Source organism: Cetorhinus maximus, chromosome 18, assembly GCF_964194155.1.
Source record: "Cetorhinus maximus chromosome 18, sCetMax3.hap1.1, whole genome shotgun sequence".
Classification (NCBI taxonomy): Eukaryota; Metazoa; Chordata; class Chondrichthyes; order Lamniformes; family Cetorhinidae; genus Cetorhinus; species Cetorhinus maximus.
The window spans coordinates 99,951,516-99,978,828 of record NC_135896.1 but is presented as its reverse complement, the minus strand read 5'-3'; the positions used below and the strand labels follow the sequence as shown (position 1 = coordinate 99,978,828).

The 27,313-nt window shown below is 41.7% G+C and overlaps 1 protein-coding gene across 3 annotated transcripts in view; it reads left to right on the top strand.

Moving 5' to 3' along the window:
* LOC144693399 (RNA-binding protein Nova-1) overlaps nucleotides 1-27,313 on the top strand; it is a 272,828-nt gene that overhangs the window by 239,659 nt on the left and 5,856 nt on the right. The window contains exon 5 of one of the 3 annotated variants that reach the window (XM_078563277.1): nucleotides 27,302-27,313. This exon is cut by the window's right edge and continues 3,088 nt beyond it. The exons of 1 other annotated variant lie outside the window; for it this stretch is intronic. In XM_078563277.1, coding sequence (XP_078419403.1) covers nucleotides 27,302-27,313 — 12 coding nt within the window. Of the gene's footprint in view, nucleotides 1-430; nucleotides 1,786-27,301 lie in introns of those variants that run through there. One more of the 3 variants, XM_078563278.1, reaches the window with a different exon arrangement.

The following is a 27,313-nucleotide window of genomic DNA, read 5'->3' as shown; positions in this document are numbered from 1 at the left end:
AGGTTCAATTGGATTGTCTTTCTGTTAAATTAAATAAAATATATTAAAAAGAACAACCTTCAAATGTATTGTGTTAAGGTATTGTGGAGATTCAAACTTTTGATATCTCAGAGTAATGCTAAAGGTGCTTCAGACAAAATTTCTTATTTTGGATGGATCTGCATGTACTCTTACAGTTAAGGTTAATATCTGTTTTTCCCCTAGCAAGAATATGTGATTGTAAGGGATAATATCTTGTGTAAGTTTTGTGTAATAATTGTCTAAAGCTATGATTCAAAACTCACCTGAAACAGATGAAACATCCCATTAATTTATGCAATGCTCCTGTCAGTGTTTATCACCCATGAACTGCTTTTCGGAAAGTTTTTTTTTAATGTGTTCATGGGATTGGAGTGATACTGAGAAAGCCACATTTATTCCCCACCTCTAGTTATCCACAAGTGTTGGTGAGCCTTCTCCTGGAACCCATGAAGACCTGTGATAAAGGTGCCTCCAGAATTTGTTAGATAGGAAGTTCCAGGTTTTGACCTAGTGACAATGAGAGAACTGTGATATTTGTTCAAGTGAGGAATGAGAGAAACTTGGAAGCGATATTGTTCCAATGACATTTCAATTCTTGTCCATTTTGTTGCCTAATGGTACAGGGCTGAAATGGTGCTGTCAAAGTAAGCACGGTGAGCCGCTGCAGTGAATCCTGTCAACACTACATGCTTCAGCCACAGACGCCTGTAATGGAGGGCTTGGATAATTAAGTCCATTTCATGTAATTCAAAAGCAAAATGCTGTGCATGCTGGAAATCTGAAAGAAAAGCAAACAAAAAATGCTGGAAATACTCAGCAGGTCAGGCTGCATTTGTGGAGAGAAAGAGTTAATGACCTGGATTTTCATCCTCAAGGAGGGTTGTGGGAGTTGGGAAAATTCCCTATTCAGCCTGCCCACATTGGGAAAGCTTAATGGATGTCTAGTGTCTCAGCCATCATACATAATGAGGCTTGGCTGAGAGCCCAGGCAACTGTTACTTTCGTTGAGACACTCAAGCTTCAGAGAAAATATTCTTTGATTGACAGCTCAGTCTCTCTAATCTCTACTGTCAATTTCACAATGTTTGTTTACACAGTGTTAAGTGGTTTCAAGGATTTATGGTTTTTGTTATGGATACTTTAAAGGGTTTAGATGATTGAGACTCTCTTAGCTTGTATCGAAATGGCTGGATTTTTTTAACATGGAAGAAAGTTATGAATGAATTACTTTTTTAAAAGTTTTTATTTACACTATTGACCCACTGTGCACTGTCGTGAACCAATGGGCATGGATGTTGTTCTGGACCCAGCTGATGTTATTACTGGACAAGTCAGATCCCAGAATGGAACCTGGCTTGATAGATCATAATTTTTTTTTAACTGTGGAGGGTACTTACTGAAACAGACTCACAGGAATCTGCTGTCAACTTCTTAACAAAAAGATAAAACATTTATTAAACATGAAACATTAACTATATTACAGTAGACAACAAAAAGGTTGTAAAGATTTCAACACAGATACAAAGAAAAAAATGATTCAAACTCACACTATCCCTTTTATCCCAGCAATACCCTTACAGGCCCAACACTCCAGTGAAGAGGTACCACTCTTTCCACACCAAGACTAGAGCTGGTTCAGTTGCAAAGAGGTTTCTTTTCCAGTAGACTTCCAAATATTCACTAGAAGCCCTTCCACAATTGGTATTTCCCTTGAGATATCCAGCAAACTCACTCTAAATTCACTATTACTTTAACTTTAGAGCAATACATGTGAGCTCCTTAACAGTCTGGCATCATTTCCAGCTACAGAGTCTTAGACCTTTTTCCGGATTCACTCTGTGGTATACACATACCAACTGAAACTGAAAACTGCTTTTTCTTATCTCTCCCTGTATCCCTGTGGTTCTGTCTTTGATCCCCTGTTGCTAGGCAACAGCTTCCTTAAACTACTCACCCCTTGGTTACCCAGCTCTTCACTTTAAGATGGTAAAACCTCATTAAAAATGTAAGTATACAAACAGGCCCCCAGACTTGACAGCTCCATCTCACAAAAACTCTAAACTGAGACCAAACCCAGATTTCACCCAGATAAAAGCAAAATACTGTGGATGTTGGAAATCTGAAATAAAAACAGAAAATGCTGGAAAAACATCACCTGTGGAGAGAGAAACAGAGCTGACGTTTCGAGTGTATAAAATTATGAGGGGCATAGATAGGGTAGACAGGAAGGAACTTTTCCCCTTGGTGGAGAGATCAATAACCAGGGGGCATAGATTTAAGGTAAGGAGCAGGAGGTTTGGAGGGGATGTGAGGAAGAACTTTTTCACCCAGAGGGTGGTGGGAATCTGGAACTCACTGCCTGAAAGGGTGGTAGAGGCAGAAACCCTCTTAACATTTAAGAAGTATTTGGATGTGCAATTGCGATGCCATGGCATACAAAGCTATCGGCCTAGTGTTGGAAAATGGGATCAGAATAGTTAGGTACTTGTTTGACTGGCGCAGACTTGATGGGCCGAAGGGCCTTTTTCTGTGCTGTAGACCTCTATGACTCTATGAGTCCGTGTGACCCTTCTTCAAAGCTTTGAAGAAGAGTCACACGGGCTCAAAATGTTAACTCTGTTTCTCTCTCCACAGATGCTGTCAGACCTGCTGAGTTTTTCCAGCATATTCTGTTTTTATTCCAGGTTTCACCTTTCTTAACACGCAAATAAGAAAGAACATAAATTAAACTTAAAGCTATATCTTGCTCCTAACACCCTCAAATACAAATATAACTTACTTAAAACAATCTCTAGTTCCTAACAAATTACCATATCTTGGCTTGGGGAGCATGAGGGTCCATGGGGGTGGGTGGAAGGGCAGAACTTGGCAATGGGGGCATGAGGGGCTTGAGGGGGTGGATGGAAAGGAAGAGCTTGGCATAGGGGGCATGAGGAGGACCTTCCGAACTCACCTTTAAAAAGGACCCCTCGTGCAGATGAAGGTTCATGACTCCTCTGAGGGACCGTGAACCATGACTCCTTAAAAACCTGGCCCGACTCCACGAAAATTGCGGAGGAGTAGGACATGTCTATCTCAGCTATGGAGCCGGTCAGGTCAGGAGTGCCAGGTGCGGGCGTTTAACAGGAACTATCCCAAAAATCAGACGGCCCAGGAAAGGGGACGAGAATCCCGGAATCGGTACCCATCCGTTATTTTTAAAGGGCTGTCAAATCAATCCGGCTCAAATGAAAATCCAGGCCAATGTTTCAGGCCTGTAACCTTTCATGGGAACACTAGTTCCCATGAAAGGTCACAAACCTGAAACGTTAACTATGGGCAGAGTATTACACTCGGCATGCAGACGCGCGCCCGAGCGTAAAATGACGCGCGATGACGTTGGGCGTGCATCCTAACTTCATCGCGCTGTCTCACATTATTTCGTTCGGTGGGCACGTGCTGGAGTGGGCTGCACACCCGCCAATAATTAAAAGGCCTATTAAGGCCATTAACAATCTAATTTACGTTTACGGTTGGCGGGCAGGCAAAAAGGCCAAGCGGCCTTTACATTTTTCAGGAAAGCTCATCTACGAGCGGGACGAGGTTTGCTAAAGCAGATAAACATTAAATAAAAACTTTATTTTTGAGTTAAAAACATGTCCCAGCTCATGTGACAGAGTCACACAAGGGGACATGTTTTATTAAATTGTTATTCTCTTCATTTTGTTTTTTACACAGCGCTTTAATCTCCCTGAGGCCGCTCCCTGCCTGAGGGAAATTGAAGCGCTCTTTCTCGTGTGTGCGCAAAGTTCGTACTCCACCCGCTCGCCCTCCTCCCCCCGCCCGCACAGGAAGGGATCAGTGCTGCCGCTCACGATCCACGCAGGGCGGGCCTTAATTGGCCCACTGGAGTGAAATCGCGGTGCGGAGCCAATCGCGGGCAGCGGTAGGCTCCCTGACCATCCCCGCCAAGGGCAAAATCCTGCCCTATGTTTTTCTCTCCACAGATGCAGCCTGACCTACTGAGTATTTCCAGCATTTTCTGATTTTATTCCATTCCATGTAACTTAGTTTGTACAAGTGGCATCCTAAAGCGATCATAATAGATACTCTGAAGTTCTGTTGGTATTGGTGCACAATAGAGAATGTAATTCTTAAAAGTGAACCATGTTAGACTGCTTTTTGAAATAGTTATTTTTTGTATTTAAATACTTTGTCTCAATACTTTGTAACTGATAATTCAGACAATTTGGTATTTTCACCATTCTGCATATATTTCAATAAATAAAAAGTTAAATATTTTATTTTTACTGTTCATTATTTAAAGTACAATCTGAATTTGTCTAATGGTAGGATATTGCAAACGCAGCACAATATTAAGTACATTCAGTCATAGGAACAGAACCTCAAAAGGATTTTTCAAATGCAGCAATCTTTATTTTGAAAACTCCAAGCTTGACAAATATATGTTCAAGTATTTAGCTTCTGAAAACATTTTCTAACTCTTCAATTAAGATTGAAAATATTGAATTGTTTCTGATATGCGCAGTTTGATTTCTGTCTTTGTTTTAAGTGAATTATTTTTACAGTAATGTAGGTCCTCTTCACCATAAAGTATTTCAATCCTTGAATTTGGAGTGTTTCTGCAATCGGAGCGTACATAGTTTCCCATGCAATCTACTGCAGTAAAGGTGTACAAGCAAAGTTAGAAGTTAATAATGAATTGTGAAACAATTAAAAATTTAGATTAATTTAAATTCTTGTCAATTTAATTCAGGGTTCAGGATTAAATTAGTTACGTCCTTTCCTGCACTGCATATGAAGAACGTAAGAAACAATCGTCTACAGTATACACTTCCTTTCCTCTTTCTTGGAGGAACTAAAAGGTTAGCATTCCAAAAAGCAGAATAGTTTTCTCTAAGGCTTTGTTAAAGTGGTAAACCCCCAGAAACAGCATACCACCATTTGGAAGAACGTAATTGCCGATCATTAAAAATAAAACCTCTTTGCAATTAAATGGTAAAGTAGCAATTTCAAATCCAATTTACAACCCTATTCATAGCCTGTCCACTAAGTCATGGAGATTATTGGGATGGTTTCAGAGTTGCTAGTTCATGGCTTTCTATGGGACAATAACTTACAAAGACATCCACGCCAAAAACAAAATTTAAATGATTGGTTTGAGGCCAGAGTAGTGAGTCGGGGTGGGGAGGTGAGGGTGGAAATAGCCAAAGAGATCCATCTTTAACCAGCGAGTCGGTGGGGGGGGGGAGGTGAGGTTGGAAATGGCCATAGAAATCCTTCTTTTTAATTCACCATCTATAACCAACAGGCTCAGGGCAAAAATTCTTTACATATTATACAGTCAATTAAGCACATTGCTGCCTTATCACAGTAGAAATAGTAATTACCATGCAATAGTAAACATAATAGAAACTCTATTTGTATCTTAAAATGAAATGACTCACCCTTTTATCCTCATAAACAATTAACTCACTCATTTAAGCGATTGTAGTGAGTGTAGTAATTTGGCTTACTTGATTCCAGTGTTCTCCTTTGTACAGCTCTATTATGGAGACTTAATATTTTGTGTTTCCCTTCACCCTGCCCAGTTCCAGGAAACTCTAATTCAATTAAACCTTAAACATTTTATAGTGTTATAATATCAAGAACATGCTTAAAAATAGCATCCTGAAAATTGGAGAGATTTTATGTCAAGGGCAGCCAATTATATATCTTCCGGGTTGAATATTGAATTCAACAACTTTAGATCTTAAACTCCCTCCCCCATCCCCACCCCCATTTCCATTTCTTCCCCCTCCCTTTTGTTTTTTCCAATAATTTATATAGATTTTTCTTTTCCCACCTATTTCCATTATTTTTAAATCTATAACTGTAATACCCTGTCAGTCTTTCCACCCCACCCCCACTAGAGCTGTACCTTGAGTGTCCTGCCATCCATTCTTAATTAGCACATTCTCTTAGATAATATCACCACCTTTAACACCTCTTTGTTCCTTTTGTCTGTGACATCTTTTGATTATCTGCTCCTATCACTGCTTGCTTGTCCCAACAACCACCCCACCCCCAACTTCTCCCCCACCCCCCCACCTTAAACCAGCTTATATTTCACCCCTCTCCTAACTTCACTCAGTTCTGCTGAAGGGTCATGAGGGCTCGAAACGTCAACTCTTTTCTTCTCCGCCGATGCTGCCAGACCTGCTGAGTTTTTCCAGGTAATTCTGTTTTTGTTTTGGATTTCCAGCATCCGCAGTAGTTTTTTGTTTTTATCTCAGTATTTGTGTGTCCTTTCTCATTCCTGCTCCCACAGCCAGGCTTCACAGAAATGCAAGGGGACATAGGGAACAACTGGTCCATTAGGAGAGAGTTGCAGCTTCCCCTCCCTCCTGCTCATGCAACTTCCTGATAGGAGCAGAGGAAAACCATCAGCAAATTTCAGACCAAGCTCTGTAAATGTATTGCAACCGCTGAAGGAAATCAGGCTAGCTCCAAGTGACTGCAGTAACTAAACATTAGCCATCTACCTACTCAAAATGCCCCCCACTTACAGAAATGTATCCAGCCCTCCTTTGAAGGCCTGTAGCAAATCCATATTCTCTGCACATTCTGGCAGTTTTTTTTTGCAAGAGTTTATTTCCCAGGTCTCCCCCTGATTGACCTCGGTTTCTTTTTGTTTTCCCCCACACCCCCCCACCCCCGATTCTGCTTGGAGAGTACATAACTGATGGTGGACAGGTGGGCATGTGTGCTGGTGGGGTTGGTGCCTAATCTTGATGCTCCAGGCATTGCAGTTGTGTGAAGCATCCTCAGTAGACTATCTGGCCTTTTCCTGCCTCTCTTTTTTTTGATCGCATATTCAGGATGGGTAATCTGGAAACCATAAAACACCTACGGTTGGGATTAAAGCATGTTGGAGTAGCATAGAGTGAGTTTTATTCTGCACCTAACAGCAGAGTGTCTCAAAACCTCGGGACCGAGTCCGTGCCAGATTTCAGATCTTGCCAGTTCTTGGGGAAAAAAAAGTCTAAACTTTAATTCATTGCATAGTGGACACGTGAAATCAAGAGATTAAATTCCTTTAGAATTCATGTGGGAGTGTTTTCTATCCATCTTCATTTCTAACTTTTCTCGAACCCCTTCCTGCCAAGTCGCTTCATTTGTCTTTTCTATTGATGCTAACAAAGCTGGATCTAACATATTGGTTTTATTTTCAGGTAGACTTTTCTTAATTTTAGTGCAGGCTGATGAATTCTCCCTCATCTGTGACGTTTTAACTTCTGTAGTTTTCCCTTCAATGGCACTACTGCCCTTATCCTTATTGAAAATATGCTCCCAAGTAGAATACATAGCTAGATATTCTACCTCGCTGGATTCTGCAAGAGTCTTTTGGTCTTCCTGGGGGAGTTCAACCACCTTTGCCGCATCTGCGCTGACTTAATTCAAATCCAAATTGTTTCCATCAACTTTCTCGGCCATCCCTGGGAAAAGTTCATCCATCTTCACTGGTAAGGTAAATAAGGCTGACTCGCAACGTGTACTGGATTTAAAGTACAGGCTTGTGGGTGAAGCCATCAGAAAACTAAGCTAAGCTAAGCCACTCAGAGTGTGGGAAACGTTGAGTGCGTGAAGCAGATAACTACTCAGCACGTCCCGATGCAGCAACTCCCCGAACAAACCAGTACCTTTTTTCACTCATTTAAGAGAACTTAAACTTCTCACATGGCCCGCTTAAAAAAAAAGTCTGTTTTTTGGATAGCCAGATTTGAAGCACTGTTACTATATAGAACTTTTTTACGCTAAAAATATTTTTTGTGTGGTATCAAAATTCTTGATCTTGATTGGAACAATATTCGCCACAAAGCAACCAAATAACATTTTTCCCAATCGTAACTTAAGAGTTAAATAAACAAAATTGTGTACATTTTCTAGAATTGTGTGCGTCGGACTATAAGATAGACTGCTCTATTTAATGTGTTAGCCTTTGGTTCAGCACTGAAAGTCTCTGGTCAATCTCACCTGATCTGAACACTTAATAGAATAGAAGGAAAAAAAAATCATAGAATCTTATCATTTAATCTTCATTTTGGAGGAAATCTGATAGTTTTGGACAAATATCATGTGGGTGTTTTGGAGTTAATATTGTTAGGCCTGTGTTTAATAAATAAGAATTCTAATTAGACTCATCACTTTATATATGCCAGTTTCTGATTCATTTTTTAAAAAGCCGTTAACTGTTCAGTACTCCAGCAGGAAACACTTCAGGCTGTCAGAATGGGTGGTGTGGGAAATTGGAATATCTGCTGGCAAAGTAGACATTGCTTTGCTGAACTAATAGCCTGGTCTTGAGGCAAAGTAGAACACACACAATATGCTGTAATTAATCTTGACCTTTGTAGCTGACGAGAGAGTTACTGTTCCGGAGACCCAACTTAGAGAGTAAAAGTTAGAGGTTGTGCCTCTTACCTCTGGTATTCAAGGTGATGGTTTCTATTGGAAATAGTTACATGGAGACAGGTAAATTAAAACACTTCAAACTTCATATGTCAGACAATCATAATGAAGTTTTGCAATCAATCCTGATGTCCTAGTTGAAAAAAAATTCTGTCTAAAAGTCCAATGCAAGTAGCGTGAGTCTTGTTCATTTTGGTACTGCAATATATACATTGCTAATTATATTATAATTTCTTCTAACCAATATAGTTACTTAATCTGTAATGTAAGCAAAACAAAACAGTTGACATATTTAAATTGTAATCGATGGGGGCAGGGGAGGAAGTGTTAAGGGAAACTAAGCAGTAGGATTATGCCCTGTTGGAGACGATGTTCTGGAAGTTTTATATTGTAGGTCTAGACTCTTCACACCAGCGACACAATTTTGTTTACATTAGGTTTATATGTGCTACTGCTGCTTGTAGCTACTCCTACAAGGAGATCAGCTCTCATGCTGCATTATGCTCTTCTGTCTTGCACCATCCTCACACATACAGTGTAGGTCTGCAACCGCTCTGTGACATCCCATCATCCAACTAAGCCTATATTGACCCCTCTTTCTGCTGCCCTCCGTTTTGCCCTCTAGAAGAAATCTCTGTAGCTTTTCAGTTCTGATCAAATGGCCAAAATACTGAAATTTTCTTTTCTGAGTGTTACTTTTTAGAGTTCTTGATCTATGATATTTTGTAGGATCTCTTCCGATTCTGCAAGTAGCGCTGTGTCATCAGCGTGCTGCAAGTTTGTTATGTTCTTGCCTCCAATTTTTATCCCTGGAAATACATCTTATTCTTTGAATATTTGTGCTGAGTACACATTGAATAATTTTGGCAACAGTACACAACTTTATCGTACTCCTCTCTTCACTTGAAACATATCTGATTGTCCACCTTCTACCCTGATGTTCACTATTTGGTCTCTGGATAAATTTCACATCTTTACTGGCAATGTCTCATTTCAGCAACACATTTATTAGCTTCTGGTGATAAACATGATTGAACACTTGTTCATAGTCTATGAAGCATATGTAAATGTTCTTGTTTACTTCTAGATGTTTATCGAAGATTGTTCTTAAGTTAAATATCCCCTCTCTTGTTCCTATCCAAGTCTAAATCCAGGCTGTTTCACCAATTACTGCTTAAAATATATTATTATTACTTTCTATTTTGATTTTCAAGATCAGTTTAATGAGATGACTCATTAAGCGTATAGTTCTAAAATGATAGCATTCCATTGCTTTAGGTTTCTTAAGCAATGGAGCGAATAATGAATGTCTCAAGTCACATGGAATGTGTTCTTTGGTATATATTTGATAAATTTCTATTATCACTTCTGATTACTCCAAGGGTTGTTACTCCATCTGTGCCTTGAGCTTTTCCTGTACTCATCAATTTCAAAGCATTTCTTACCTTTGATATCATAATGTTCGGACCTTCCTTTGCCTCTTTATTTCCAGGATTCCCTCAATTTGGATCATCGTACAATTCACATATATTTTGTTCATCTTTTTGCTACTGTATCTCTTTCAAACAATACTTTACAATCTTTGTCTTTTAGCACCCACTATCTGTTGTTATCCCTTTTTTTTCTATCTGTCAAAGGTTTCACCTTCTCATGCATGGCTCTCATTTTGTGATTTCTTTCCAGCTCTAATACTTCATCATACATCTCATTACACCATTTCTCTTTAGCCTGCTTACATTTCTTTTCAATTCACTCTTTCCTCTTTGTATCATCAATGCCAGTATCTCATCCATCATCCATTCATTGTCTCTTTTTCTTTTCCGTTTTGGCAATATTTCCTTTGCAGATTGTTGTATACCCTCTCTGTCATGTTTTTCCTTCTTGCTTTCTACTTCTGGTTCTGAGACCTCTGCTTGTTCTGTTTCCTCAGTCCCAAGACATTCATACTCTTTTTTTTAAAAGAGTGAATGCCTCTCTGATGTTCTCATCCTTCGACATGTCAAGATCTAAATGATTGTACATCTTTTTGTTTTTTGATATTTTCAGTTTCATCTTAATTTTTGCCACAAGGGGCCAATGATCTGAATTTATATCCATGCCAGGATACGTATGAATGTTCTTTATAATTGCTTCTAAAACGTTGTTTCACCATCACCTCATCTAGTTAATTTCTATAGTCATCGCCTGGACTTCTCTAAGTGTACAATCCTCATTTTGATGGCTTAAAGAGGGTGTTTGCCACCATTTTATATGTACCTACAGATTTATTATGTGTATCGCTCTCTTCCCACTCCCCAGTTTCACTCAGACAAAATTACTCGTGGTTAGATTTTCAAAAAACATTGCATTTTGTAGTGGCTAACAGATACTTTGAACTTGTAGATGTGCTCACTTCATCAATGGCTCCCCATAGAGCAATCAAACATGGCCTTCAAATAATAGGAATATTCTTTACATGTATTATATCTGCATTGTTATAGCTGTAATTTTAAAAAGGCTATGTTGTGACTGTATTACCCATCTGAAAAATGATATAGAGAGAACTCCTTCATATGAAATTCAGAAACAATTAAATTTGAAAAATAAAACTAAGGGATACAATATAGGTATGAACAGAAAAGGAATTAACTGAATCCAGTTGAATCATGTAGTCTCGATGGGCCGAAGGGCCTCTTCTGCACTCTGTGATTCTGTGATTCTGTAATCATATGGTTTAGATTGAAGACCTAAAATGTGTTCATGCTTTTCTGAATTGTTTTAAACTGAAAGCAAATTTCAGGTTTGCTCAAACAGTCAAAACTGTCTAGCCAAGATTGGCTTTGTTGGGACTCTAGCCTAAGCACGATGGTTGTCATCAGATGCATCATGCTATTTACTGGGGTGGGTAGCAAATAGTTTGCAGAATAACAGTAAAACGCAGCAGCACCTACTGTTTGCAGGCAGTAGGATTTAGATTGTGTGTCACATAGCCTGTCACAATTCCAGACCTTTCTTCAAGATAACAATGTGCCAAATAATAGGACTAATATTTAGTTGGCGTCACTTTAAGTTTTTCAACTTTCTATTATGCAATAGGAATGCGTAATGTAATAAATCCCAACACCAAACTGCAATAATAGTCCTTGTTTAAACAAGTGGCACTGGAACATTTTTGCAGTGAGACCAAGCTGCATTTAAAATGTCTGATTAAAGTAAGAGTTTAACTCATTCGCTAAAATCTGTTGTTCTGATATATAAAAGCATTTTTTAGCCTAATAAACATAGGAAATGCCCTAAAGCTCATATGACTAGAAACTGATTTTGATCTTTAACCAACATTCAGCTCTTTATCCACTTGAAGCAAGCAGACCCAGAATTGTAAGAACATTTGTAGTAGATGGGAGAGCAGTACTGTACTCATTTTTTCAGTTATTAGCAATGAATTGTAAATAAGCTGTTGATTGCTGCATCTGACAGTGGGTTTGCAAAATATTTTAGTGAACCAATGAACGTATTTACCTTGCAAATAGTCTCAGATTTGAAATAATAAGGTTGACAAAGGAACATAGAAATCACGAGACAACGAAAATCTCTGCTCATCTAGTTCACCGTCTCCCAACCTGACAGTCATATGGTGTCATGATAATGGAGCTATTGATCAATTATTCCAAGGAATCTCCATCTGGTCAACACCAGACTCCAAAATTCCACAAGAAAAACCCCAGTGATGGAGAGTGTTAGAAATTGGGCTCTGTAGCACCTGCTGCACAAGACGGCAACTGCACAGGTGTTGACCAGGCCTTTTCCGGCTACCTTCAGCACAGCCCATGTGCTACGCTATAATCCAAACCCCTGTGCTATTTAAAGGGCTAACCACGCAACTCCCAGGTGAGGTGCTTTTGACTTTCTTTTGCTGTTGCCGGTGGACTTACTGTGTTGAGCTTTATTGGAGACGTTTTACAAACATTTTAAAATGGAATGGTGAAAGAGGTCAGAGGCGCTAGAAGGCCCCTCCAAAGAAATCCTCCTTCAGTAATGGGGGTTATAGGTGCAATCCCTCTTCAGTTGCAGCACAACACAGAGATGGAGCACACGCAGCAAGAGATATGCAACAGGAGGAGTAGGAGAATGAAATGCTCAGTGGAAGGCTCTACCCATCGAGTATCTTCAGGGAGAAGTTCCCGGTACCTTCACCTCAGCCAGGAGCAGTATCTGAGGCATTTCACCAAAGAGGTGGTAGCTGAACTGTGCCCCCTCACCAACATGACCTGCACCGCACAGCAGATCAAGATCACTGTGGACCCTAAATGTCTGCACCAGTGGATCCTTCCATATAGGAGCAGACAACATTAGGAGCATCTAAGTTCACTGTCCATCATTGGATCAGCAGGTAACAGAGGTGACAGATGGAGAAAGGACAACATAGTCTTCTCCCTGACCAGAGAGAAGCAGGAGGAGAGAGCACCTGGCTTTGCCAGGTTGGCAGGACTTCCAATGGTGCAGTCGACTGCAAGTACATAGCTCTGTGGGCCCCACATTAATGGACACATGTATTGGAACCACAAGGACTACCACTCCATTAACATCCAATTCGTGTGCAACCATGCCCAGAAGATCCCGTCAGTAAATGCTCGCTATCCTATCAGCAGCACTGGTGCATCCATCCTCTGGCAGTCAGCCATAGCCACCATCTGTGGCCTACCATGAACAACTAGAGGCTGTATGTTGGGTGACAAGGATAATTGCTCTACACTTGGCTTGTGATTCCCTACTGTCACCCAGCCACATGACAACAGCGTGCCTATGATGAAAGGCATCAGGAACATTATGAAGCAAACCATCAGCAGCCCAAAACAACTGTTCAGCTTCTTGGATTAATTTGGGGAGCCCTCCAGTACTGATCAGAATGTGCTTCCAGGTTTGTCACAGCCTGCTGTGTCCTCCACAACCTCGCTATCATCAGAGTACAGTCATTGCCACCAGACCTTTGGAGTTCACCTTGGGAGAAAGGGCAGTGGTATCTGGGACCCTTTTGTTCCAGACAAACTGTCCGTGAGCAGATACTCAGTCTCCATTTCTCCAGAGATGTCATTCTCCCATTGCAGTTGCTCCACAATTTCCCAATTACAAATCCATCTATTACAAACCATCACAGCCCTCTATAGACCAAAATCCTGAAGTAAAAGCCACCCAACAAAAAAAGGTTTTACACCAGCTTTATCCAATAATACATACAAAACTGAACTATTGACCCTAGCACATTCCCATAGTGCATGTCCTGTGGATGCCTTTGTTTGACTTAGTGCTTCAACATGGTTGTAACCCAGTGGCTGCAACAAGACTGGTGCAATGTTTCTGATTTCCACGGGAGAAGATTGAAGATGGCTTTCCAGGCTGACCTCAAGCAACTCTGGGCCTTTTGGGCCCAGCTCCCAACTGCACCACCTCGGCATGAGTGAAAGCAGTGTGGGCTGATTGGCAACAGCAAGAGCATTGGCGGAGTGGCAGTGGTGGGAGAAACATAGACATAGAAACAAGGAGCAGGAGTAGGCCTTTTGGCCCTTTGAGCCTGCTCCACCATTCAATATGATCATGGCTGATCCTCTATCTCAATGCCATATTCCTACTTTCTCTCCATACCCCTTGGTGCCCCTAATATCCAAAAATGTATCAATTTATTTCTTGAATACACTCAGTGACCCGGCCTCCACAGTCTTCTGTGGTAGAGAATTCCATAGGTTGACCACCCTCTGAGTGAAGAAATTTTTCCCCATCTCAGTCCTAAATGGCCTGCCCCGTATCCTGAGATTGTGGCCCCTGGTTCTAGACTCCCCAACCAGGGGAAACATCCTCCCTATATCTAGTCTGTCTAGCCCTGTTAGAATTTTATATGTCTCAATCAGATCCCCTCTCAATCTTCTAAACTCCAGTGAATACAGGCCCAGTCGAACCAATCTCTCCTCATGCGACAGTCCTGCCATCCCCGGTATCAGCCTAGTGAACCTTCGCTGCACTCCTTCTATGGCAGGTATATCCTTTCTTAGGTAGGGAGACAAAAACTGCATGAAATACTCCAGATGAAGTCTCACCAAGGTCCTGTATAACTGCAGTGAGACACCCCTACTTCTGAACTCAATCCTCTTGCAATGAAGGCCAACATACCATTTGTCTCCCTAATTGCTCACTGCAGCTGCCTATTTACTTTCATTGACTGGTATACAAGGACACCCAGATCCCTTTGTACATCCACATTTCCCATTTATTCCCATCGCCATTTAATTAATACTCTGCCTTTCTGTTTTTCACACCGAAGCATATAACTTTACATTTATCCATATTATACTGCATCTGCCATGTGTTTGCCCACACACACAACTTGTCTAAATCGCTCTGGCAACCATGTGTGCAGGAAGTGTGTCCAGTTGCAGCTACTGGCTAACTGCATTTTGGAGCTGGAGCTGCGGGCGGATTCACTGTGGAGCGTCCGCGATGCTGAGATTGTCACGGACAGCACATTTAGTGAGGTGGTCATACCACAGGTAAAGACTGAACAGGCAGAAAGGGGATGGGTGACCACCAGGCAAAGCAGAGGTAGGCAGGAGTCCCATGTGGCCATGCCCATCGCTAACAGACTTCCCACATAGCGCAGGAGGAGCATATCATGGGTGCGAGCTCTGCTGCTATGATTTCCCTTTAGATTACGCTCATTAGTTACTCCCTTTAGAGAATACTAATTACACTAGGTGCCTTATTCCACCCCAAACACTCCCACTACAGTCCAGTCCTCATCTTATTTTGTTTAAGCTAATGGACTGCAGCAGTTTAATTAGTAGAAAACTAGAAGTAGAAGTACTCACCTGACCCTGCTTACCAATCAGCTGCCTCCCCTGTCATGCGTCACTTTTTGTATCATGACATCACTTTGAACTCCATCGCCTGAAGGTCCTGAGGGTGCGCCTCCAAACTCCGGTCTCGGCCTCTGTCTTTCGTGCCCTTTTACACCGCTCTCTGTCCTCTCTGGTCAGCCCCGAGTCTCCCTGGAACTCTCACTCTGTCCCCGCGCCCTTTCAGCCCTGAGTCCAGCTCCCGCTCTTCTTAAATCTTACCCAGGCTGCCGCACCTCTCGCACTGCCTCCCAGTCCTGCTCTCAGAGAGAGTGAATGTTGTCATCCTGAAAGAGACTAGAAGGTTTGTGCTCCACCAAACCACTGCCTTTCCCATAGGGCGGCAACTCAGCAATCTGCTGGAGCACAGATCTCCGAGCTGCTGGGAGAGACTCCACATGTCCCTTTGGGCACTGAGATCTGCAGCCATGATGGCCGCACTTTGAGCTTGCACAGCAACAGGCAGGGCTGTCACGACTTCAGTCTGAGCTTCCACCACAGCGCTGAGTTATTGGCTGGTTTCTGCCTCTGCTGCAGTAGAAGCTGAAACGTCGGCCACCAGACTCTGCATCACAAGTGGATCTGCAAGTGCTGTCATGAAGTTGGCTGCTATTTCCTCACTGGAAATGGTGGGCCCCAAGCTATGCACAGAAACCTGTGCCAAGCTAGTCCATGCTCCTTGACTGTGACAACAGGCTCTTTGATGTGCTTGCCAAAGCTTCAAGCGACTTTGAATGCATTGCCCAAGATCCTCCTCCTGCACATTCCCCCATCAAAATCCCCATCTGATCCTCTGCAACAGAACTTGCCTGTGACCTTGCACTCTGCTCAGTTGGCACATGCACTACCCTAGCACCCTAGCCTGGGTTGCAGCCCACTTTTACCCAGTGACTCACATGTTGAACCTGATTCAATACTAATCTCTAAGGTAGGTGCTGAGCTAGGGGCTGCACGTGTCAGATCAAATAATGAAGGATTTTTGCTTCGACAGTTGAATGTTCAGCAAATATAAGATTGGTTTACAGTCTAGGCTGATGTCGTCTCATGTGCGATATTAGGCCATGTCTTGATTTGCATAACCGATTGCAAATACTGCATATGAAGTCAGTGTTGGAAGGATGAACGGAGGCATTTGTTTTGTGCTGTGCTGGATTGCCCTGGAGGCACTTGACTCTCTTCTCCTCAAATGCCGAAATCGCTTGATGACAGAGACTTCTCCATTTGGGTCTGTCCAAGGTTGTTTTGTTCCCCGTGTGTTGGGATCCAGCTTGCAAGCCCTGAGGCTGGCTTTTAGATTGTCTTTATACCCATGTTTGAGATGTCCTGTGGTGTGGTTCCTGTGCTCAGCTGGTTGTAGAATACTGCCTTTGATATACAGGATTGCCCCCATGTGAACCACACGACCGACCCAGTGAAGCTGAGCTCTGATCAGCTCACTCTCGACGCCAGGTATGCAGCACTTTGTAAGAAGCTCAGTGCCGGGGATTTTGTCCTGTCACTTGATGCTGCAAATAGATTTCAGCAAAGATAGAGGATGGAATTTTCCATGCTCGCTGGCGTCGGGCGTGTTTGACGGTGTGAGCGGACAATATGGCGAGAAGGCCAGAAACCGGTTTCAAGACAATATGAAACCAGTCTCTGACTGTCCGCTCCTCCTGCCGATAGTGGTCCACGTTTCCCGCCGTCGGACAGCAGGAACCTCATTGTAATACATCAGCATATCGTTATAATCCCAGCCCATCAGAATCAGCCCCACACGCTGGATCATCCAAGCACACGGGTGTGATTTCAGGCTAACGTGTTTCAGAACAGCATTTATAAGGCAAGCACCTGGCCAGCTGCACTTCACTCGGGACTCTGAGGTTTGTTTGCCTCCCTTGCTTCGGGCAGCACTCGCAGTCACCAGTGCCAGGCTTCACAGGCAGAACCACATCACTTTTAGGGGGGCTCAGGGGCAGGGGGTGACTTTTCAACAGCTGCAAGGTTAGGGCTCGCTTGGCGGAGGGGAAGAAATGGCCTCAGGCAAGGGAAGAGGCTGCAGGGCGAGGGCTGTACTGGGGAAGTGGGGTATCTCAGGGTGTGTTTGGGGGGCACATGTTAATCTGTGCAAGTGGTCTCAGGATGGTGAGGGCTGAGGAGGCAGTCTCCAGAGAAGATGTGGCCAGGTGGAGATGTGAGGGTGTGTGTGAGAATGGGTCGTGATGTCCCTTGAGCTGGCAGTGAGTGAGATACCTGTGAATGTGTGATGGGTTCGAGTGTGTGAGTTTAGAGCGATGAGATGGTTGCCTTACCCTGGCTACATGGATGAGATCATTCATCCTCTATCTGCATTGGATGGCCAACCTCTCCTGTGCAGCATTGGCACTGATCACCACTGCCTTCGCTTACCAAGCTGGAGTGGTAATGTTGCTGCCCCTCCTGCAGCCAGAGGAGGGGTAGAGGACATCATGGTGGGCCTGCACAGCATCCAAAAGGCTCTCAAGGGATGTGTCACTAAACCTGGAGGCTGCAATTTTCTTGCCTTTCGGGGCCTTGTTTTCTTTGCAGCATTCCTGGACAGAAGCACCGAGAGGTGTGCGCACGGCTGTACTTTAAACGTGGCGCCCGACATGATAAAGCAGCAAGGTGACAGCATGGTGAGCGAATTGGAGCCTGCCCACCACCAAAATGGCGTGTTTCCCGGGAACGCATAATGCAATGGGATTGGGACAATGACATGAGAAATCGCCATTGCGGCCAGCGGGTAAAACGTCATTTTTCCCACCCGCTACCACACTTAGTGCAAATCTGGGACAGAATGTTTCTAGTGCTTTGTGCGATGCTGGTGGATTGTCTCAAGATCTAATAATGGTGCTTCTTCATCAGAGGAGTAGTGTAGCTCTCATCCTTCATGACAAAGCTGCACTAGGCAGCCAAGTGGCAGTTCTTGGGTATCTGAAAGTAGAAATGTGAAACTGGAGGGGTGGAGTGGAAAGCAAGAGATTCACGGTCAATACCACCTACAGTTCACATTTCATGCCAGACAGCAAGAGGAAGATGAAGTGGGATTTGAAACGGTGCATAAGGTAGAAGTATAACATCATCCACAATGTTCCTGGCGATGCTGGATGCAGCAGTCACACTCATTCCATGATACAGAGCATCATCTCCTCTCGAGAGCTCAGTCAATGCAAGTGTTCCTCTCCCCTGCCTATTCTCAGCTGTCCCATGTGGTTATGGACTATCCTGTACTGCAGGAGAGAGGGAAGAATGACAGTTCGTTGCACTTTGTTTGGGTGATGTGTCTATCACAGCTGAATAGCTGGAGATAATTGGAAGCAGTGAGAGGTGAGTGCAAGGCTAGCAGCATAGGTAAGTGTGTGAGGTTGAGGTTGAGTCACTGTATGTTAGGCATGGGTCCTGATTGCTGATGAGTGGATGACAGTGGTGTGGTGCATTGAGCAGCGTGAGAAGTTGGCTATGTGGTGGGTAGGAGATGTCTATTGAAGGTGCATTCACTGACCTCAACCACTCATGCAAGGCCCCGGAACTTCTTCCAGGACTGCAGCCGGATTCTCAGGGCCACAGTCCAGGAATGGACCTCCTAGGCCATTCCCAGGGTGTGCCTTCAGGGCTCACTGTGAAAACATGGTGTCTCTCCTCCTTTCTACCTCCATCACTAAGGCCTCCAGTGCCACATCAGAAAACCTGGAAGCCCTCTTTCTGGCCTGTTGCTCCATTTCTTGTCCTTTGCCTCCCAGCCAACCCTTCCTGAAACTGTTGCAGCAGCTCCTGTTGCATGAATGCAACTTGCCTTGATGAGGTCCAGGCTGGTTGTGGATTGTGTTAGCCACACAAGTTGTTCAACCCTCTGTTTTAGCAATCAGCAGATCATTTCACACTGGTACTGTAACTGTTGAACTGAGCAGGCCGCATGAAGCTTGCACACTGCTTGCCTCAACAGGACCAGACACTGGACCATCGCCTGTTTCTGATCCCTACACTCGAAAATGGGCCCAAACAAATATTCCACCCACAGGCCCAAAGTCATCCTCCCAGTGGCCTGATATTTTTCCTTTCTTTCTCCATTAAAATGTGTTTTTGTTTTCCAACTAATAAACCAAACCTGTGCAAAATATCTTAAGATCTGATTCTATATATTTTAGTTTAAAAAAAAACGCATTTGTGATGACTTTGATTATTGTAAATAAACTTAAATTTAGGGCATCTTTGACGTCTATTTTTTATTTATTTGATTTTAGTTTAAGTCATCAACCTAACTAGAATCGAAATATATTTTTTTTAAATTTGGAGTTTACCTTAAATATCCCTTAGGATTGCACTACTCTATATTTTCTTGCTTGAATGTCCTCTGGAATATGTGCTGAGAGTGCAGTACGTTTAGATGACTGGGCTATCATGACACAGACTTCGGAGGACATTCAACTGCTTGTTCATCGCTTTGCCCTTGCCTCAGAACACTTTGACCAGACAATAGGCCTGAAGAAGACAGAGATCTTGTGGCAACCCACCCCTGGTCACATACGCCAAGACCCTACAGTCATCAACACACCCCTCTGTTCAGTACAGAGGATTTGCTATCTTGGGAGTATCCTCTCCAGTGACACTACACTGGATGACAAAATCAACCATCTCCTGGCAAAAGCAAGCTCAGCATTTGGCAGGCTCACTCACAGACTTGGGAAAGAGCACGGAGTTTGTCTCAGAACAGGGATCAAAGTCTACCAGGCAGTGGTTCTTACGCCGCTTCTTTGTGGTTGCGAGACTTAGACGACCCACCGGCATCGCATAAAGCAACTATTTAATGGATTGTTAAGATGAATTCTTAAGTTTGTAAAAACATATGTATTTTGATTCTAGTTAGGTTGGCTAGTTAAGCAATTCCATCTTTGCTGTCTGAGATCTATTTGCAACATCAGATGGCAGGAAAAAATCCCCAACACCGAGATTCTCGCAGAGTGCTGCATCCCTGGCATTGAGAGCGTGCTATTCAGAGCTCAGCTTCACTGGGTCGGCCATACGGTTCACATGAAGGATTCCCATATACAAAAGGCAGTATTCTACAACCAGCTGAGCACCTATACCTGCACCAGAGGATGCTCCAAACTTAGATACGAAGACAATCTAAAAGCCAACTTCAGAGCTTGAAAATATAAAGGCAAAATACTGCAGATGCTGGAAATCTGAAATTAAAAAAAAGAGAAAATGCTGGGAAAAACAGCAGGTCCGGCAACATCTGCGGAGAGAGAAACAGAGTTAACATTCCAAGTGCAACACGATTTCTTCGGAACTGAGCTAGATCCCAATATATGGGGAAAAAACAACCTCGTACAGACTCAAAACGAGACGTCTCTGTCATCAAGAAATTTCAACATTTGAGAACGGAATCAAGTGCCTTCAGGACAAGCAAGTGCAGCACAAATCAAATGGCTCCGTCCATCCCCCCAACACTGACTTCATATGCAGTATTTTCAGTTAGTTATGCAAATTAAGACATAGCCTAATGTCACACATGAGATGGGATCAATCTAGACTGTCAGCTGGTCTGTTTTTTTTTAAACCTGCTGAACACTTACCTGTTGAAGCAACAGGAGAATCCTTCGTACTATCTTACATCCTGCAGAAGAGCCGTGTGTTGGTTGTTACATTGTGCAGTCATCCTAAAGGACTTATTAATAATGTAATATACTCCAGTCATGTTAAATAGTAATTTGAGTAATAGTAAATGGAGCTGTGGGAGGCTTCTGGGTATTAAGAAATATTGAGACAAATATATCCTCAAGTATGGCTACATCCACATTAATTATTTACATGCAAAATAATATCTGGAAGTCACAAAGCTGTAATCTGATTGAAATGTGATAAGTGAAACGTAAAGAGGCTTAAAACATCTTATGAACTTTATTTTAAATTGCTCCCAGAAATGGCACGTAAAAGAATGTCAAATTTTATTTTAGCTTGACCAAACTTTTGGCCGCCTAACCTAATATCTCCTTATGTGGCTTGGTGTCCTACTTTATTTTATAATACTCCTGTGAAACGCCTTGGAACATTTTATTACGTTAAATATAAACTATTGTTTTTATGTAACTTAAGTCCACCATTCTACCTTTGACTACCAATGGGCAAGGACTGTGCTGTGCACTGACTGGCGCTCAAAGGGTGCTGTGACTTAAAGTGACGTAAAGTATGTGGGTGTCCCTACACCACATACACTGCAGCGGTTCAAGAAGACGACTCACCATCACCTTCTCAAGGGCAGTTAGGGATGGGCAATAAATGCTGGCCCAGCCAATGAAGCCCACATCCCTTGAATGAATAAAAAAAAAAGGATGAAGTAATATAAATAGGGTTCAGGTCATATCAGACTGATTGCTGCAATGTGAGTGCACCTTCACGTACCCCCTGCCCCCGCCCCCTCAAGAATAAAACGATATATATGAAATTAGGAATTCCTATTATTTTTGTTGGAGGAGAGTAAAGTGCCTTCTGTACATTGTACTACCCCCATTTGTATTTCACATCAGATAGGCAGCCTTCAGAGGCCCACTTGCAAAATATAAAGTTCAGTTTTTATGTGCACACACAGAGACTCACACTTGGATGCTAGTCATTCATATTCCAGACACTGTGGCCTGGAAAACAAGTTTGAAGAAACACAAATACCATTTGTTTTATTGAAAAATAAACAGATTCACTATCTAAAATAAACGTGCTTAAACTAGTACCAGTTCCTGCAGACTCATTAAGTACTTTTCAACTAAAATCTTCTGCAACTTGTATCCTTTATGTTCTTTTTGAATTGCCCTGACATTTTCAATAGACACAGAGGACTTGCACCAGTTCACTGGGGCCAAGGGGCGTTACCTGTATGGCCTGCCTGACATTCTTAAATGATACCAATAAGGAACTCCACACTGCTGACGTGGGCAGTGGCCCATAGTGCTGCCTGGTCCCAGGGAACTGAGGCGAGTCTATGCTGTTCCGCTAAACGTACGCCATTGGCTACTTCCATACAACATAAGCTGCTTTTGTTTGCAGGCCAGCTCCAGGGATAGAGACTTCACATGTGTCGCTGCCATGCACTTAAATAGTACAACCAGTATTCCATGGGAACCAGCTGAAAAGGAAATCACATTAGCCCAGATTCTGCTGGAGTGCAGCATCTTGTGGCTTGTCCCACATTAAGAGTTATTTCTGAACCCTTCAGCTCAAAAAGGTTTTGCCTGCAAGTTGCTCAAAACATGAGCAGGTGATGGTGCAGCAACGACAACAGGGCATGTGAATACTGGGTGAGCAATGGAACAAACAGGGCAGCTTCTTAAACAATGAGATTTAAGGATTGAGAAACAAACAGAGAAACAATGTGAAAGGAAACGGTATGAATTAGAGTCAAATCAGGTACAGAAAGATAGAGTGTTAAAGAAAAATTGGATCAAGATTAAAAAAAAGAGAAAAGAAAAGAAAATAATTTTAAATTTTACATTTAAAGTTTTTAAAATCTCTAAGAACAATTTACTACCTGATAGCAATGAAACCCCACAGTTTCAGTTCTGATGAAGAGTCATACGGACTCGAAACGTTAACTCTGTCTTCTTTTCCACAGATGTTGTCAGACCTGCTGAGTTTTTCCAGCTATTTTTGTTTTTGTTTTTGCTAAAGTTTCAATCGTTCCCTTTCTGGGCCAGAGAGGCTGAGTGACAATGCAGAAACATAAATTGCATCATTAGAAATGTGCTTATGCAGTTAAGTACTAGCCCCAACTTTCTGCAACATGATTAATAGGCAATTTGTGCACAAATGCAGCAATTTCTTGAACCTCATGGGGAGGATAGAGGCGAGTGCAAGTTGTCCAGCAGCTTGTGGAGAATCGCATTTTATTAAGTATCTTTTCCTTACCACAAATTGTGAACAACTTACACATTAACAACATTAAACTCAATGTTATTTTGGCAGCAGAATATGGCCCAGTGTATTGTACATATACAAAGTTAGCTGTGATAATTTGCCCAGTACACATTGTAGAAAGTACAGACATCACAATACCGTATGATAATCTCAGCACAGGAATTAAGCTGCCACATACTGAGCTCCAGAAAGTCAGTGGTTAGTCGGGAAAACCTGGTAAAATCTTCTTGGACGCCGATCTTAAAATGTTCGATGAGTTTCGCTTGCATTTGCCAAGGCTGTGCAAGGCTCGCTTGGTCAGAACAAATGGCATAAGAACGAATGAAAAGGAGAAACAGTGGATGCCTTCAATAACCAGCGACAAGATAGGTGTGCTGCAAAGAAAGATTACAGAGAAATTTTTTGAAAGTGGCTTGCGTAAGATTATGACAGCTTTGATGAGTGAGAAACATTACACAGTTTGCAGCTGGCTATGCTTAAACAATGTGCAATGCATTTCATTCACTTTACATTGAAACTGTAAGAAAGCAATTTACCTTACAGCAATTACTTAGTTTGAAAGAATTTATTTCTTATAAAATGATGATTTTGAGCAAAAATTGTGTTAAACAGTGTATAGGTATGAAATATATTCTGGTGTATAGCTTTCTTAGCAAATTTTTACATTTTGACATCTGTATCTAATGTATGGTATATTTCTAGGTCATTAAGCAGATAATACAAAATTGACGACCCTCTTTGCTTGGAATAGTTAATTTATAACCTCCTTGAGCTCTCCATAATTCAGGACCAGTACATAATTATACCAAGTTGTGTTGATAATATTTAATAATGCACTTGTATTTGTTTCATCAGAGGATATGGCTATCATTTTAAAACTAAAATGCTCCATATTTCTATTCAAATGTAAATATTTGAATCAAGCAATATAAAAACCTTGGCAAATTTAGAACCTGCTGAAATAGTTAAAATTGATTTTCCAGCCGATGGAGTGAGGCTGATATTTGTTGCTTTAGCCGGTGAATCAGTGGAATGAAAGTTAGGCAGATTCTAAAGGGTGTGTGATCCACCCTGACAGGCTAGCCCCCAGGTGGCCAAGTAAAATGACCCACTGTATCTCCATGGAGGGGTGTTGGAGAGACATTTTATTTTCGGGTATTTTGTAAGAATGTCAATACGTACATGCTTCAAAGATCTTTTCTGGCTAGTTTGATGATTATCAGTTACACTGCTGTACCAAAATTGTTTCTGAAAATCAAAACATAAATCTTGATCACTTTCCGGTAACATCCTTCTGCAGCAGTCCATTTTATTCAGTTTATCTCGCCTAAACAAATTAAATTGGGAAAATTGATAACACAAGCTTAAAAGCCGTTTTATTAGGTTTGCTTTATCGTTTATAGTATTGTTGTCATCGAAATTTACAGTCAAAAGCCCAAAGCTGCAGTTCTATAGATGTGATTGTATTTAAGATACCAGCATGACTAGTGGCATCAGAGGAGCTGAGTAGTAACTGAAAATCAACCAATGAAGCTTCTATAATCTTACTAGCTGGAAACGAAGTTCATATGTTAATATGAAAATCTGCATTTTACCATAAAAGATTCACTGCAGCCTACAGATAATTGATTAATATAAATTAATTTTGTTAATAGGAAATCAGTTTTAAAGTTTAAGAATATTGACTTCTATACTATGAATTGTAATTTTTTTTTAAATATTAGCTGTTAGAGCCATAATAGACCAGGTGCAATTTATGATAACAAGTGACATTAGATCCATTATTTATTTTTATGTGAAATTAAGACTGGAGGCAAAGGCCAAATTTTAAAAAAATGTGAAAGCGTTAACTTTGTAAGAGGAACAAACTGTAAAAGATGTGAAAAGAACATGCAAACCAAAGGTAACATCGGTTGTAGTTTGCAAAGTTAACAATTCCACATTTTCTTTTATTCGGACAGAACCAGTCACCGTCACAAACATGAGACCTTCTTGTCAACATCTTTCCTGCTTCTATTGAACAGACTGGAAATTGGAGAGCTGCGGGCAGTTTAGTACAGAGAGAGAGAATTAATGACCTACCAGCATTATACTGGCCATTGTGTATAGTGGAGAAATCAGGTTCACACAAAGGCTCCCAATATAAGCGGTGGAGATTGTGGCTGGATTTTGTAGTCACTGGCGAGCAACAACACCACACTTGCAGCTGCCGAGGCTTTTAATGTGCTTTTGCACTGCAACTTATGATGGTACTCTGCATCATCCTTTATAAGGGAACTTGGAGCCCTGTGAACAGGGCAAGTAAAGGCTGTCTCTTCAACCAATCAGATTGAAGAATCCTTGCAAAGGCATGCTTTTTATTTTGTTTAAATCTCCAACAATAATTAAAATTTGAAGGAATGAAACTCCTCACTTGTGAAAGTTGATTTTCAGCGCCAGAGATGATATTGCCTGTAATTGAGATTCAGTATTCCATTAAAAATTCACTTGCACTTGAATTGGCAAGCCCTAACTTTTTCCGGCGTGTTTCATGGGTCTGTACCATAACTTCAGCCTATATATGTTTGAATGGCGAGTCTCATGGCAAGGTTCGAATGTGGTGATGCTTGTAGAAGAGCAGGGTAGCTCTGTCAACAAATTCCTAAAACATGTTTAATTGCACTGGTGCGGACACTGGAAATTGCTTAATAAGTGATTGCTGACCACCTCATTCTTATTCCCACCACATCCTTATTCGCACCGCAGGATCTGACCTGCATGGTAACAAAGCTCTTACCTGTTTTGAATGGGTCAGTTGCGCGATTCGAGGCCGACTAAAAAACGGAGTCAGGTTGGCGGAGCAGGGGGCACAGTTTTACTTTTCAAAATTGGCTGCCTACCTCCCGATTTTTCAGCATGAATGGGCGACAGGCCAGATGAAAATTGCCTTCGCTATTTTGCTTTTAGCCTGTGGAAATAGTTTATAATAATCCCTGTCCAACCAGTTTCTTGCGTGAGTGAGTAAAATGCAGTCAGGACGCACAGTCATCTGTATATTGCCACAACCCTTAATGAATGTTCTGTCTTTATTTTAACACAGTGTTCATGTCCTGTTACCAACAGAAATGCTTAATTGTGTGAAGATTTATATTGCATTGAGAAAAGTGTTTCAAGTGCAATTCATGATAACTTAAAATGTTATCAGTAACAAAGACAAGAGAAAACACGTTGGGATATAATACTTGCAACAGTCAAGACCAGTGTCTTTTTACTCCCATCTGTTGCTAGTGGATTAATTTACATTTTAACATAGCTACACTTTGTATTGTATTGTGCTTTTGCAGTTCAAATCACTCCACTGTGGCTTTTAACAGACATGCATTTATAGTCTATACTTTATGAGGTTGGATGGTGCAGTAGTTTTAAAGCTTATTTACAGTTTCTGGTGAAATGGAACAAAACACACTGACAAATGAAGGAGAAACACTTGCAGAAATGAAAATATTTTAGATTGGAAAAACTGCACCAAAAGGAAAATGATCAGTTTTAAAATGGTTTTGCTACTTCCCTCGCCTCTGGAACTTGGGTTTAAATTCTGTCAAGACTAATTTTCGAAAAGATTTTTTAAATCCATTTGCTACTTGGAACACTGTCTCTGAGACCCAATTTCAAATGAAGTCCAATTAGATAAGGTGCAAGGTTTTTCCCCCTCTGTTAATTGTTTGTGGTCTTATGTGATTAAACAAAAATCTTCCTATCCACTTGGGAGTGGGTATGTCAATTTAATATGCTTTGAGATTGACAGTAAGTTGGCATTAATTTAGCAAGGCTGCTCATTTAATGATAAGACTGTAAGTGTAGAAACTGAAAATGTCTCAATGAAGTAAGGTGTACTTTGCAGGGTAAAGCTGGGTAAGTCTTATGTCTTCTTGCCTCTGTCATGCATGACCTAATTGGATGCAAAACAGAGAAAAATATCACTTTCTAACATTTGTCATCTTTCACCTCAACTAGAGATATACATAGAGATTTTGAAAATGGTGACTGACTGCCAACTGATGCTTGTGTTTTATTTACAGGTAAAAATAATT